The sequence below is a fragment of the Prinia subflava genome, chromosome 1, assembly GCF_021018805.1.
Source record: "Prinia subflava isolate CZ2003 ecotype Zambia chromosome 1, Cam_Psub_1.2, whole genome shotgun sequence".
Classification (NCBI taxonomy): Eukaryota; Metazoa; Chordata; class Aves; order Passeriformes; family Cisticolidae; genus Prinia; species Prinia subflava.
In genome coordinates, this window is record NC_086247.1 from 8,236,421 (window position 1) to 8,250,544 (window position 14,124).

The 14,124-nt window shown below is 47.2% G+C and overlaps 1 protein-coding gene across 1 annotated transcript in view; it reads left to right on the top strand.

Annotated features, from left to right (window-relative positions):
- The first annotated feature begins 1,430 nt into the window (after positions 1-1,430).
- KCNQ3 (potassium voltage-gated channel subfamily Q member 3) overlaps positions 1,431-14,124 on the top strand; it is a 195,390-nt gene continuing 182,696 nt past the window's right edge. The window contains exon 1 of the mRNA XM_063410323.1: positions 1,431-1,762. Coding sequence (XP_063266393.1) covers positions 1,431-1,762 — 332 coding nt within the window. The remainder of the gene's footprint in view (positions 1,763-14,124) is intronic.

The following is a 14,124-nucleotide window of genomic DNA, read 5'->3' on the forward strand; positions in this document are numbered from 1 at the left end:
CATTATTTTATTTTATTTTATTTTATTTTATTTTATTTTATTGGCCATTTTATTTCATAACTTATTTAATTTTATTGTATTTCATTTTATCTTTAGACCCTTTCTATCTTCCCGAGGTGTAGCTATGCGAACGAACAGCCTGAAGCAGGTTTTTACACCAGAGCAGCGCTCAGAGGGGATGTTTCTAGTGCGTTGTAGAAAAAATCCGAGGGCACCAAAAGTGTAAGGCACACAAAAGCTTGTCTCTTCCCTTCTTCCTTACAGCCAAGAAGCTGAAAGGAAAAGGGTGCGGGCTGTTGATCCCATCCCGGCAGGCTGTAGGTCCGCGGACTGGGGCAGGGTGCGGGTTCACAGGCACAGCGGGGAGGGCAGTTCTCGGGTCCTGCGGGTCGGGCGGACCCTCGGGTCTGCAGCTGGGTTCGGCACCGGGGCCGCTCCCCGCAGGAACCACCCGGGAGAGGACAGGGGCAGCATCTCCGGCCAGAGACCCCCGCAAAAAGCGCTCCCGGAGGGGCTGGGGCCGCCCGGCCGTGCTGCCCCCAGCCCCGGTCCGCGGGCGGAGGCTCCGGCTCGGCTCGGAGCGATCGGCAGCGGCAGCCGGCGCCTCCAGCCGCCCACTCGCCGCCTCTCCCGGCATCCTTCATCCCCATCCTCCGCTCCTTCCTGCTTCGGCGGTGGAAGCAGCCCCCCGCCGGGGGCCGGGAATGCCCTCCCCTCCTCTCCCTCCCTCCAGCCGCAGCGGGGGAGGGGGGCTGTGATGCTGCAGGGGGATCCCCGGGAGCCGAGCGGGGTCTCCCCTTCCGCCGGCTGCCGGGATCTCCCCGCTCGGCGCCGGCGGCCCCAGCGGCGGCTGCTGGGGGGTGGCAGCCGGGGGCTGAGGGGACAAGGGGGGCAGCGCCGTGGCGGGGGGCCGGGGTCGGTGTCCCCCACACCGTGGATGACTCGACAGCCGGGGCCGGGGGAGCGGGGGACGGGCGCCCGGCTATTTGCTGGCTGCATACAATGGGCCACTCCCTAACGTGAGGGCTGGGGGGAGGCAGGAGCTGGGAGGAGGAGGAGGAAGAGAAGGCGGGAGAGGGGGGGAAGGAAGGGGCTCGGGCATCGGGCTGGTAAATAAACTCCGCGATGATTCCCCTCCCTCGCGCCGGCCCAGGTGCGCGCCGCGCTCCTGCCCGCCCGCTGCCCGCCGGCGGGGGTGACCTGCCGGGGATGTGACCGCCTCCCCCTGCCCACCGCCTCTCGCCCCCTCCCTCCATATATATATATTATATATATATATATATATATACACACATACATTCACAGATGAATATATATATATAAATATATAGAGAAGTCATTTTGGGGGGAGGGGCGGGGAGCTCGGATCATGGCCCTGGGGCTCCCGGGGCTGCCGCCGCCGATCTGCAGCTCGCCTCCGGGGCCCGAGCATGGGGCTGAAGGCGCGGCGCGGCGCGGCGGGCGGTAGCGCGGCCGGCGGGGCGGCGGCGGCGGCGGGGCGGCGAGCGGCGGCCGGCGGCGACCCCGAGCAGGGCTCGCTGGCCCTGGGCACCGGCGGCGACCGCGACGGGACGCTGCTGCTGGAGGGCGGCGGGAAGGAGGAGGGCGGCAAGCGGAGCCCGCCGGGACTGGGGCTGCTGGCGAAGACCCCCCTGAGCCGCCCGGTGAAGCGGAACCACGCCAGGTACCGCCGCATCCAAACTTTGATCTACGACGCCCTGGAACGACCCCGCGGCTGGGCGCTGCTCTATCACGCCTTCGTGTGAGTACGCGGAGCGCGGAGCGGGGCTCCCGAGGGCGCGTCCGGGGCTGCCCCGGGGCCGCGTTTTGCTTTATCATGCTCGGTGTACGGCGCTCCGGGGGCTCGCTCCGGCGCCGGCTCTGTGTGCGGCGAGGGTCTGATACGGGTGTGCTGCTGAGCGGCTTTATTTCTCTTATGTCGTCGGGTTTTCCAAAAGGAGCAGCTGCTTTTAACTCTGTGTTTCTGGCTTGCCCGTACCTCCACGTTGCCTTGGAGTGGCATTCCCGAGCCTGTGTGTCTGAGGCACTGGGAGAGGGATGCCAGAAAGACCAAGCTCTGGGCGGTTTTGAGGCTCGAAGTGCTTCAGGGGAGCGCGGCCAGTTCAGCTCAGCCTGGAGCTGTTAGAGCCCGCGAGTGAAGCGATTCCTCCCGTAGCTAAAAGCGTCAAACGAAAACCATCGGGCTTCGGTCCGATAAGCATCACCCCGCAGTGCATGAAACCCGAGCATTGCAGCGCTGTCAAGCAGAAAGTTACACTGACCACAAGTGAACCGAGAGGAAATAAACTCGTTTTATGGCCCATAGGTGACGAGTCAGGAGGATGACAAGTGGTTTGCATTCCTAAAAATTCTGTTGCCTTAACTTTTCATAAAGAATATCCAAAAGATCATTCTGTGAACAACACAGAACGGAGCTGGCAGAGTCGTGTTAAAATGAATGTGTGTTTTAGTGTTGTGAATGTGTTTGAAACCCCAGGGGTTTATCAGTGATCGTGGTGGTACTATTTTTCTTTGGCACTGTAAGGTGTGCAGAGCTCTATGTGACAGAGGATTTAAGCAGTGATTTTTGAAATTGGTTTATTTGCCAAAGACAAACAAAGCTCTCTAGGCTGCATAGTTAGTGAGCCTGGAGCTGGATCTCAGGAAGTCCTGATCATTGGCATAGTCCTTGCACCTGCAAATAAACAACTTGAATGTAGGGCTGTGATTTTACTTTCAGGCACATTGTTATTGATGTTCACAGTGATTTAGCCCTGAGCAAGACTTAAAAACCAACCTTCACTAGTACAGTGCTGCTTGTGTACCACTTACCCATTGCTGCTCCCCTCTTTTCAGTGTCTATTCATAAAGTACATCTTGGGACTCAGATTTTGTTTACCAGCTTAAAATCTGAAACTGTGGAAACTGGATGCCGTGACACTTTTTTTGTTCTTTCACCTCTTTTTGCCATAGGAAAACTCATGCTAGCAGGCAGGGAGTGACAGTGCTTGAAGTGTGTTTTGCTGGGAAGGCTCTTTGGCGTGGAGCTTGCTGTTGAGTTGTGTTCAGTATTGCATAATGCTGCTTCTGGCTGGGGAGAGTCACAACTGGACAGAGGGGCACCCCTTTCATCCTGCCTTGGCCAACCCACACACTCAGTGAGGCTTTAGCACACAGCAGAGCATTCCAAGCAGTTTGCACCCCTCTTTGGAAGCTGGGTCAAATCTGTGTCCAGGCTCGTGTCTGGATATAAGCAATAGGACAGTGGATGTATCTGGAGAGGCTCAGGTGAGCTGAGAAAGCCACAATTATTTGCAGTGGTATAAGAATTTCCAAGTTACAGCATTCATTGTAGATAACTCTCTAGATGTGTGCTTGACCTTAAGGTACTTCTGCAATATGGGTCACAGAATGGGCAAAAAATCATGACATTTGTAAGGTTTGATCTTTCACAGGAGTGGACCTGACACTGTGTGGTCAGCTTCTCTTTGATGACTATTCAGTCCTGCAAAACTGAAATGTCAGTCTGACTCACAAAAGTCAGTAAGAGTCTTGTGAAAACCATCAGTGCCAAATTCAGTATTAATGAAAATGAAACAAAACAAAACACTGCTAGAAGTCCTTATCTTTACTTAAAGGAAGTAAAATGCACAAGTCTGCCAGCCCAGCATAGAAATCCATCCCTTCCCAGGACATCCAGAGCATCCTGCTGCCCAAGTTTGCCCCGCTGAGTTTCTGTTCAGTCTCAGCTCCCCTGAACTCAGTTGAAGCTGTGGGGTCTTACTTCACTGTACGATCCAACCCTACAAAAGGAATCTGCTGAGAGAGATGGGAGAGTGTGCTGAGATCTGTCTGACAGGCTTCAGAGCTTGTTCCTGCCCCTGGAGAAGGAAGACCTGCTCAAGAGCAGGAGCTGTGGGGAAGCAGTGTCTAGGTTGATACCCAAAGTCTTTATTCTTGCTTTCAAATGAATTGTCTTTTAACCTTTTTTCCTTTTTTAAAGGAGTCTCTCTCATTTGGAGGTGCTGCTGTGGCACAGTGTAGTTCCATCCCAGCAGTCTCCCAGTGATTCTTTTCACACTGGAACAGTTTACACTTTTCCTTGGCATGGCGAGAGATTGCCACTCTTCCCATAAAATCTGCAAATTTGATCCTGTTTTAATTTTCAAGCAAAGTCCCAATTATGTTATTTTAATGGCACGTTAGGCTTTGTCTCATCTTCTGAGTAACTTTGCAGTAAGTGCCCTGCACCCCAAATTAACCAGTAAGATTGTTGCTGTCAACTACAAGTAACTAGAGAATAAACAGCAGGAGAGATTGCATGGCTGGATATGATGAATTCCTTATAAATCCCAGCATTCAGAGGTGTTTAACAAAGAGATGATGCAAAGCACTCCAATACTGTGTATATCCTGGGGTTTGGAAGGCAGGTAGCTGCTGATGGAAGAGGGTTGCAGCTTTTCAAGATGTGCTGAGGGTGCTGTGTGAGGGGGCAGGAAGAGGCTCTGACAAAGTCTTTGTGAAAGTTTTGGATGCCATGACTTTTGAAAGGGTGGTACAGATGGGATCTCATTAAATCCTACAGAGGTGCACACGTGGCTGCAGAGGGTCCCAATCCTGTGAGGATCTCCCTGCTGTCATGTGCACATAAATACAGCTCGAGAGCTGCCTCTCGTAAACGCTCGCTTTAGTTGGCGTCTGGTGTTCTGAAATGATTCAGTCTGATGAAGCAATTCAAGGAGAACTCATAAATGGGATCAGGCCCTGCCGAGCCCTAAGGACACAGATGCAGTTGAGAAAGGAAGTAATTCCTGATGGCAATTTTAGCATTCAGCTTTCACTGGCAGTAATTAAGAGAAAGCGGTGTGAGATACTTTCCTTGTGATTCCTCCTTCTTTGTTCTGCACAAGTGAGTTTGTCCAACCCTATCCTTGGGGATTTAGTCCCTAAAGAAGCTGGCTCTGTTTCTGTCACCATCTGAAAATATTGGTTTTCTGGTAGCTGTAATAGACAAGAGATTTATCTATCTATCACCCATGATGTTGCCTTTTGCTGGGTCACCAGGGTTCATGGTGCTTTTGGCAATATGGCAATGTTCTAGTGGTTCTACTTGGTAAGAAAAAAATTGTTTTTCCCATTAAAAATTCCATGTCTGTAAAGCTAAACTCTAGCTGAACATTTACAGAATAAAATAAAATAAAATAAAAATCTAAGATTTTGAGATATTTTTGAGATATTTAATTTAGAAATGTTTTCTTGTAGGTTGCAGGTCAGGCTACAGCCTATCCCTGTTCTTTTTTGAGCTCATGTCATTGTAGGTATAGCTGATGTACCCATGATGTTCTGTATTTCCCTTTGTGTTAGGCAGTGCAATATATTGTAGGAAACCCCTGCAGTTGTGCCTCGTGGGATGTGTGCTGTGGCCAGGGAGACAGACTCAAGACCTGTCCGCCTCCACAAACCATCCAAATGCTTTATTTATACACAAGAGCATTAATGAGTAGAATGAAAAACTGAAACAAGTAAGATTTCTATTTTTCCAATTTTTTTTTGTAAGCACAAAATATTTGGTGGATAAAGGACAGAGTCCAGAAAGCTAACATAATACAGATTGTTTGGAATTGCAATTTGTGGAAAAATTTTAACCTGACTAAAAGACAGGATGAAGGAGAGGTAACTAGGAGATATTCTCATTTTCATATCATCTTCTGAGACAACTACAGCTTTTACTTTCATGACCAAATAAGACTAGGAAAAGGTTTGGGATTAGATATTTCTCTCCGGTGAAGTGTGCAATATCACCTACACTCTGCTGGTGTAGATCCCCACGATGTACCTGCTGATGTGAGGGGAAAGCCATGGGGAGCATTAGAGAACCCTTCTCTATTTGCCATGCAATCTTCTTTGAGTACAGCTTAATACCTGGAATAAAAAGAGGAGGCAGAGTCATGCGATCTGTCAGATCAGCAGCATTTCTGGGAAGCACCGGCAAGCACCTCTTGCCTGACTGACTGTAGGTGGGTTGTTTGCAGAAAAGAGTGTCATGGGATTTGGGGAGCAGGGTGAAGGCCTGGAGGCTTTCCATTATTTTCCTCTTCACCCTTCAGGAGATGCTCCATAAGATGTGCTGACCCCTCAGTCTCTGTGAGCTATCTGGAGGGAGATGGGGAAGGTTTGGGGTAAAAAGAAGGGCAATAATGAATCTTTTCTTGGCTTGTTTGGCATGGACTTGTAGCTGAGTCCCTGGAGCAGCAGAGCGAGCCTGGTCCATTAGCGAGTGCCCTTTGCTTATGTGTGTGCCAATATGAGTTCTGCTTTAATTATTTATGCTAATTCATCATAATGCATGGATAAATATTCTGCAGTATACTTTGTAAAAACTAATGAAGTCTTAGTCATTGGAGACCTTACCACACACCTCTGGTGCTGCAGCTCCAGCAGGTGCCCTGGGACTGCCTGTGGTTTGGGGGATGTGACTGTAGCTCAGCTGCTGGGATCAGCTGGCACAAGGAAACTGGGATTTGCTAGGGGGAATGAGCAGGGGCAGCACAGCCTGGGGAAGCCACTGCCTGGGGAATGAGTGCCTGGTGATCCCCAGCTGCAGCTCTGGGGTCCCTTCAGCAGCTCACAGGTGCCCAATGCTTGTTTAAGCATCCAAACTTCCTCTGAAACTGTGGACCAGGCCCTTTGGTGGCAACAGGTGTTCACCTGCAGCCTCAAATCTTTGTGCCTGGGCATTAATGCTGAGAGCCCTCCACAGTGGGTACCCCCAGGTTGGGTTGGTTTGCCCTTCATCCCACGTTGCCATGACTACTCTGCCACTTGCCAGGTTTTGGTGCTGCTCATGCCTGCTCCGTGCCTCGTGGGAGCTGCACACACAGGGCTGCACATGGTGTGCCTCAGTGTCCCCCAGGCCCCTGGGGCTGCAGATCCCTCAGCATCCTGCTGCAAGTTCAGTCCCCAGCTCAGGCCAGCCTGTCTGGATGGGCACGGGAGCCCACGGTGGTCAGTGATGCCCGAGGGAGGGCGTGGGGCATCGGGGGAGCAGCACTGCCAGCAGACACTCAGCAGCTGGTCTGGCAGTGCTGCCAGCTCAGCAGAGGAACAGCCCCTCAAAGAGCACTCAGAGTCCCTGGTGTTAGGTCTATAAAGCTGAACTGTCCCAAATTTAATCAGTTTGGCAAGCAATGATAGAGCAAACCCAGTGCAGCAGCCAGCAAATCACATTTTTGTTCTCTTTTGAGAGACTTGGTGTGAGGAGCAGCAGCATGTCAGTGCCACCCCAGCAGTTCTGGAGACACTGTCAGTGGGAAAGCCCAGGACTAGATTTATCTCAGTGTCTCCAGCCTGGACTGTGGTCAGAGGGACTACTCTTCATAAAAGCCATCCCAGCCTCTTCACATGTCTCTGTTTGTTCCTTGTTGCAAACAATGGATCGTGGTGGGGCACAGCAGGGTCTGCACACTTCTGGGACAGCTGCGGGGTGAAGAGGACACCTGAGCTTGACTTCTTGTTTTAATCTGAAAGGGAGATTAGGGAAACGGTACAAAAATGAATGGGGAGAGGCTTTCTACACTTGTTTTGCTCCTTTTGCTGTAAAATGTAGGAACACCCAAAACAAATTTAATGGAAAAAATAATAACTAAAGACTATGTGTCTTAATAGCTGGATTAAAAAAATAATACATATAATACCAGTCATGTATCACTGTGTGCTTTCATGTGTGCAGGTGAACACGAAGGTGCCCCAGCCATTCCTACTTCTCCCAAGATCAGAATCCACTCAACCAGCATATTTCTTGGTTTTTTTTGTAGTCTTCATCTTCAAATATCACTTGATTGCATCATTTTTATTTATAGGTTACCCAACATACAAACCTGTGCACGTATATAGAACATAACTCTGTATCCCTTGACTGTCAAAAAGTCCTTTGTGGCATTGAGATACATGTAGAAGGTCAGACAATGGCATGCATATTCAAGGACAAGGTCTGAACTGGAGGAATTTGATTTTATAGCTGGAAGAAACTTTCTGATCAAAATTGATCAAGTGAGCATTAAGATAATTTGTATGTTCTTTACAAACATATAAGACTGGTGACCTTAGACACAGACCTTAGACACATGGGTACTACCATGATCAGCCTTGCATGTTATAAATAAATGCTAATGTTTATTCTTGTATTTAGTAACATTATATTCCCTTTTTGTATTTAAGAATGCCATACTCTCTTGTGCATGAAACTTTACAGAAAGAATGGAGCCATGCATCTGCTATTGCTTCTGGCAGATACTGTATTAAATGGGATAACTTAAATATTAATAGCTTTGCAGGGAATAAGCTCCACAAGAGCTGTTAAGTGTATGCTGACTTCTCTCTTAGGATGGGAGCTGGGAAACAGCATTTTCTGCGGAGAGAGGGACATGCCCTGGGATATTTAGGTTTTGGTAACCTACTTGGAAAAAGGCGCTTTTGGAAAACTTCCAGTCTGGAAATCTGTAAATTGCCTTCCCCAGCCTTAAGTGAGCGAATTGCACAAATGTGTGTTTAACTTGGAGCGAGTGAAAGGTCCCACTGAAGTCAGGAGGAACCTGTCCAAGGGGACACTGACTGAGGTAATCCAAAGCAGGAAAGTGTGACTGGGATTTGGTGCAAAGCACACGAGGTATCATCCTCTTCCTCTGTACAATGAGCTCACTGTTCTAGGCCTGCTGGGATCCTTCTAGGCTCAAGTTCTTCACAGGATCCATCACACATCTTCAGCCTTTCCACAGCTGAATAACCACCTCTGGTTGTAGTCACCAGGATACCACCTTGTCCTCCTCAGTGGTGCAAACCATGCAGAGGTGAAGGTGTAATTTCTCTGACTCTGCTATATCTGGTCTGGAGAGATGCTGAGACCCTGACATCAGGCACATCTGGAGTCTTTTGAGAAAGCACTTGCTCTTCCCTCTCCCTCAGGATTAATCTTGCCAAAGTCTTTCCCACTTTAATTTTTCTCAATTGCTAGTGCATGGTAGTGGAGCCACAGAGATCCATCGTATGGCAGTGACAGAGGGGGAACCCTCATCCTCTCTGGGTTGCTATTGCCTTTTACTTCCTTTGGCTTTCCACACTTTATTTCATTTCATGGATACTTGGATCTCGCTTGTCCCTCTGTTTCCAGAGCTGTGGCTGAGAGCTGCATAAATGTGCTTTGCATTCCTTTGGCAGCCTGTGTTAGTTTGTAATTATCATGTTGACTCTCCAGTGATGCTTTTTTTAAAATCTCAAGTGGTGTTACATTTACTTTATTGTGTCCTCAATAGTGCTTTGATCACCTTATAGGTTAGTACCTCATAATTTTGCTAACGTTCAATTCAGTTCTTTTTCTAGATTATTAAGGAAACACTTATTAAGGCCAGAACTAACAAACACCATTCAGCATGTCACTAAACAACTTCCCTGCTTCCTGGTTAATACAGTGTAATTTGTTTGGGCTTTATTTATAGCTCTGGATCCAGTTTTTAATGTCATATAGTTTCTCACAGTCTTCTGAATTAATACTAAACCAAAGATTTTATGAGCTATTGCACCTGTGTTAAAACTGCAACTATTTCCTCATTTCTTTCTGTTCAAACCTGGGTTTCAGGCTATCGTTTATCTGTTTAGTTCTGCAATGTGCATTTAATAGTTATCCCTCCATCTGAGATTTTTCATGCTTTTGACATGATGGGTATCTCAAACAACAAAATAATTAATTGTTCCAGGTGCCATTCACCACTGAAGTAGAGATAAAGCAATGCTGAAAGCTTAAATATTCCAAGCCATCCAGGTCTTAGTTCTTTTAAGTTTTATAGAAGCTATTAGAGTTGGGTTATACCTAACTTTAGGTCAACGACAGAGATGCTAATCATAAACCAGAAGACTCTTTACAGGACAGTCCCCATGGACTGTAAACTCAGAGTGTAAAATTTTCTGCTTTCAGTGGGGATGGAGGAGGAGCAAGTGCAGCTGTTGAGGGACTGATAGTGAAATTCCCAAAGTGCCTGGTGGGGACCTGCCCACCAGTTCTCAGCAGTGCAGCATCAGCTCTGCTTATCTTTGCTCCCCTCATGCCTCTCCATGCAGGCTCAGAGTGTTTATGAGGAGGGATTAAACCCTGAGGAGGGAATGTTAAGAGCAGCTGATTGAAATTGCAGGGGAATTAGTTTAGGAAGGTAATTACACGACCTGGAATTTGCTCTTCTACCTTTGCTAACACTGCTGCTCCTGTGAGATGTGCTGGGAGAATTCCAATGCACACAGCTGAGGCTGCCTGATCACACCTCAGACACCTCCTGTGCCCTGGCACCAGGTGCAGCCCAGGATCAGCCTTGTCCTGCAGCTCTGACAGCAGCTTTGCTCATGCCCAGAGCAGTCATTAGCCATGTCCTGGCTAATTGTCAGAGCCATCCCCAGCAGTGACACACACTGACTGACAGCACAGCACAGCACTGCACTGGTGGTTTTGTTCCGAGGTGACTGAGCACAGATCAGTGCTGCCACAGACCTGGGACTGCTCCCAGTAGGAGCCTGAGAGGGGCTCCCTGCTCTGGAGGCAGGTGAGGTCAGGGATGTGCACCCTGGTCATGCCAGCTGGCCTCAGGGACAGAGAGCTGGGGTGAGCATCTTTGGGTCAATAGAACAGACATAATTCTTATATGTGAGATCTTACCACTTTGAGGTTATCCTCCTGGGTCTGTGCAAAAAGCCACTTTTTTGGGGGATAGAATCTTAGAATAATTTAAGTTGGAAGAGACCTTTAAAGGTCCAGTCCAATCTCGCTGCTGTGGGCACCTCCAGTTTCAGCAGGCTGCTCAAAGCCCCATCCAAGATGGCCTTGAATGTTTCTGGGGATGGGGCATTCACTACCTCCCTGGACAACCTGTGCCAGTGTTTTATCACCTCATTGTAAATAAAATTCTTCCTTATATTTAATCTAAGTTGATGCTCTTAGTTTCAAACCATTACCTCTGGGATAAGACCTTTCACTTAGACAAAGGCCCAAGAAATCCTACCCCACTCAATTATACAGGTTTCACCCTTGGTATGTGTTCAATAACATTTTACATTCTACATCTTTTCTCCTTCCTGTTCATGGGACTTTGCCATGGCTTTTGCCTTTTCTGTTTCAACACTTCTTGTGCTGATCAAACTCCCATGGAGATTTCAACACTTCACCCCCACATCTTGGCATATTAACAAAAAAATACATTTTTGTGATAGAAATCCAGGAGGAAGAGCCCGCTGATCATTCATTACCAAACTTCTTGTGCAAAATGTGAAGATATTCCTAGCTGTGTGGCTGCTGATATTTGGCTATTTCTCTTGATTGTGTCTCACTCATTATTGTAGATGTTGCTCCATTACCTTGTCAGGTCCTGGGTGCAGAGGTGGGATCTGGCAGAGGCTGGCTCATGACAGTTCCTGCTCTCAGAATGTGGTGCTATCACATAGTACAGTGTCAAATACACTGCTCTCCTCAGTGTTAAATTACTTCTACAAACTGCATTTCCTTGCTCTTCCTCAGGGCTTGAGTGTCAGTCTTCCCACAATGGGACCCATCCATCTAGCACATTATCTGAGGTAGCTGTCTGGAATTCTTTTATAGCTGCTGAAGAAAAACAGGAAATGGAACTTTCTTGAGTGCAATTAATCTCATTCTAAAGACAATTTTAAAATGGGTGAGATTAATCACATCTTGCAGCACCTGAAACTCTTCCCTGACTACAAAGGAGACCTCATGGAACTAATTTAAAATTAGGTGTTTGCACTGAAAACTCTTGAGGAATGGGGAACTTTCTGCCTGACCTGAGGGGCAAGGATGAAAGCCAAATTAGGACAGCTAAATGTAGATATGTTCAAGTACAGTTCTGTGTGTGCAGTAGGTATTTAGCTTCTCTTTACAGTCAGTGGAGATTTAGTCAATACAATCAATAGATTTTAGGGTGGAATTCGTCCAGCCAGATGTGAGGGTCTGGTTTACATGGAGATAAATCACAGCTTCAGCTCCACTGAGCAGCTCTCCCTTGTCTATAGCAGGAGCTGATCTTTGGTAAATGCAGTAAAAGCCACGTTCAGGCAAATGAGTTGTACCTCTAAAGGCAAGAGGAATATGATTCTTATTATTACATAAACTTTTATTAATATTAGTCTCAATTCTAATTCTCTTTTCTCAAGAGCTTTATATATGTTATTACTTATTATCCCAGGCCATGACAAGCCTACAGTCATCCCTGACATTATGCCAAAGAAAATAACATTTCAGTAGCTTTAAGATATTTCCCTAGTTGAGATTCTTAAGTTTTAACTTCCCACCTTCCTTTTGTTCTTTGTTTTGCCTTGGGCTTTATCTTCCTGAGCCCTCACATAAATTTGCTTTGATTTATGATGGTAATTGCAGTTGATCTTGAGGTCACATTCAAACCCAGACATAACTACCTGTTGTACTGGGCTTCAAATCTAAGGTTGTAATTGACTCTGTTTTCCCTTTGTCTTTTGTATTTACCTGGGCACAGGAGCTACTGTGCTGGTAGTTTGCCAGCATCAGTCCTCCTTCTTCCTGTTCCTGAATTTCTGTCCATTTGCATTGCTCCTCTTGACCACATCACTCAAAATTACCTCCCAAAAGCAATGAACAGGCATCACTGTTTTCTAGGTGTCTTTTAGGGGTCAGAAAACATTTTGAGGGTGGCTTGAACATTGTCCTCTTAAAGCCTGTAACAAGTGTGGAAGGTCAATTCGAATGACCTGGTGTGAATGAGGGTCATCATAAGGTCATTTGTGGGCCCAGACAGTTTTTAAGTGCTACAGTTTTCTGTATAAAATTGGAGACTGCAGAGGTGTAAGCACCACTCAGTATTTTCAAGGGCATGCTCACTTTTATACACCAGCTGAAGCAGGAAACCAGCATAATTGAACCTGATGATGAAAATCATTGGAAAACTGTATGAAATCTGGATGCATGCAAATATCCTGACATAAAGAAGTGTATTTGGGAGGTAGTGTGTTCCTTTAACAGCTGCTAGTTTGTGTTTTGCTCGTTTTTACAGAAATACTGAGCCAGTAACCTCTTTTAATCATGTCAGTGCAAATGTAGAGTAAATCCATTACAGTTAGAAGAACAATTGGATTTGGCTGCTGCACCACAAGCTTGCTCTGGACCCAAGACAAAATCTTTCCATTTTAATGGGTATTCTGCTAGTACCAGAGGCCAAGATCAAGGTCTTGCACAGAACACACTTGTCCTCCCAGTAGTGTAAGATTGCTTGAGGAGGGAGGTAATGGGACAGAGGGAGATCCCCTGGCAGAGAAACAGGTGAGCACCAACCTATCCCAGAGCTGCCAGTGTTCACACCGTGATGGTCATGGGCTGTTTCCTTCATGTTGGGAGCTGCTTTATTCAGGCATGAGGCTTTCCTTCCCTCCTTGATCCTCAAAGATGAGAGAAATTTTTTTCCTCCCTCATAAATCCAGTTAATTGGGTAACAAATCCAGTGCCGATAGGCTGGGGAAGTTGTGCAGGTCAAAGGCTGTCTTTCTGCACATTTCTTGGTGCGGGTCGTGTTTGATATTGGGGCTGTAGGAGGAAGCTGACAACTGAAACCACAAAACCATTTAATTTGGAAGGTTTTACAGGTCTCCAGTCCAGTCCACAGAGCAAGGTTAACTTCAAACTTAAATCAGGTTGCTGGGGGCTATATCCAGTTGAGTTTTGTGTATCTCTAAGATTCGAACTCTATTATATCGTAGGGAACAAATTTGGTTGCTTTTCACAGAATATGTTGTTTAATGTGTTTCACATAACATGCAGACTTCAGGGCCCAGAGTCATGGAGAGTTTTCTTCCTCCTCACTCCATTTAATCTTCAGTGTGCATGGACAGAAGTGAGGTGTAACATCTAGACAAAGATGCTGGGCAGGTGAGCCCACTGCAGAGCAAACAATATTCATACTTAGCTACAAAGGCAGTTGTGTGTCTCTAGGCTAACTCAAACCAGTGTTGTCTGTGTTTGGAGTACTGACAATGGGAAATGCTAGGTATGGTTTTCATTAATCCGTAGAGTTTGTTGAAGATAGCAAATCTCTCCCAATGACTTTTTTT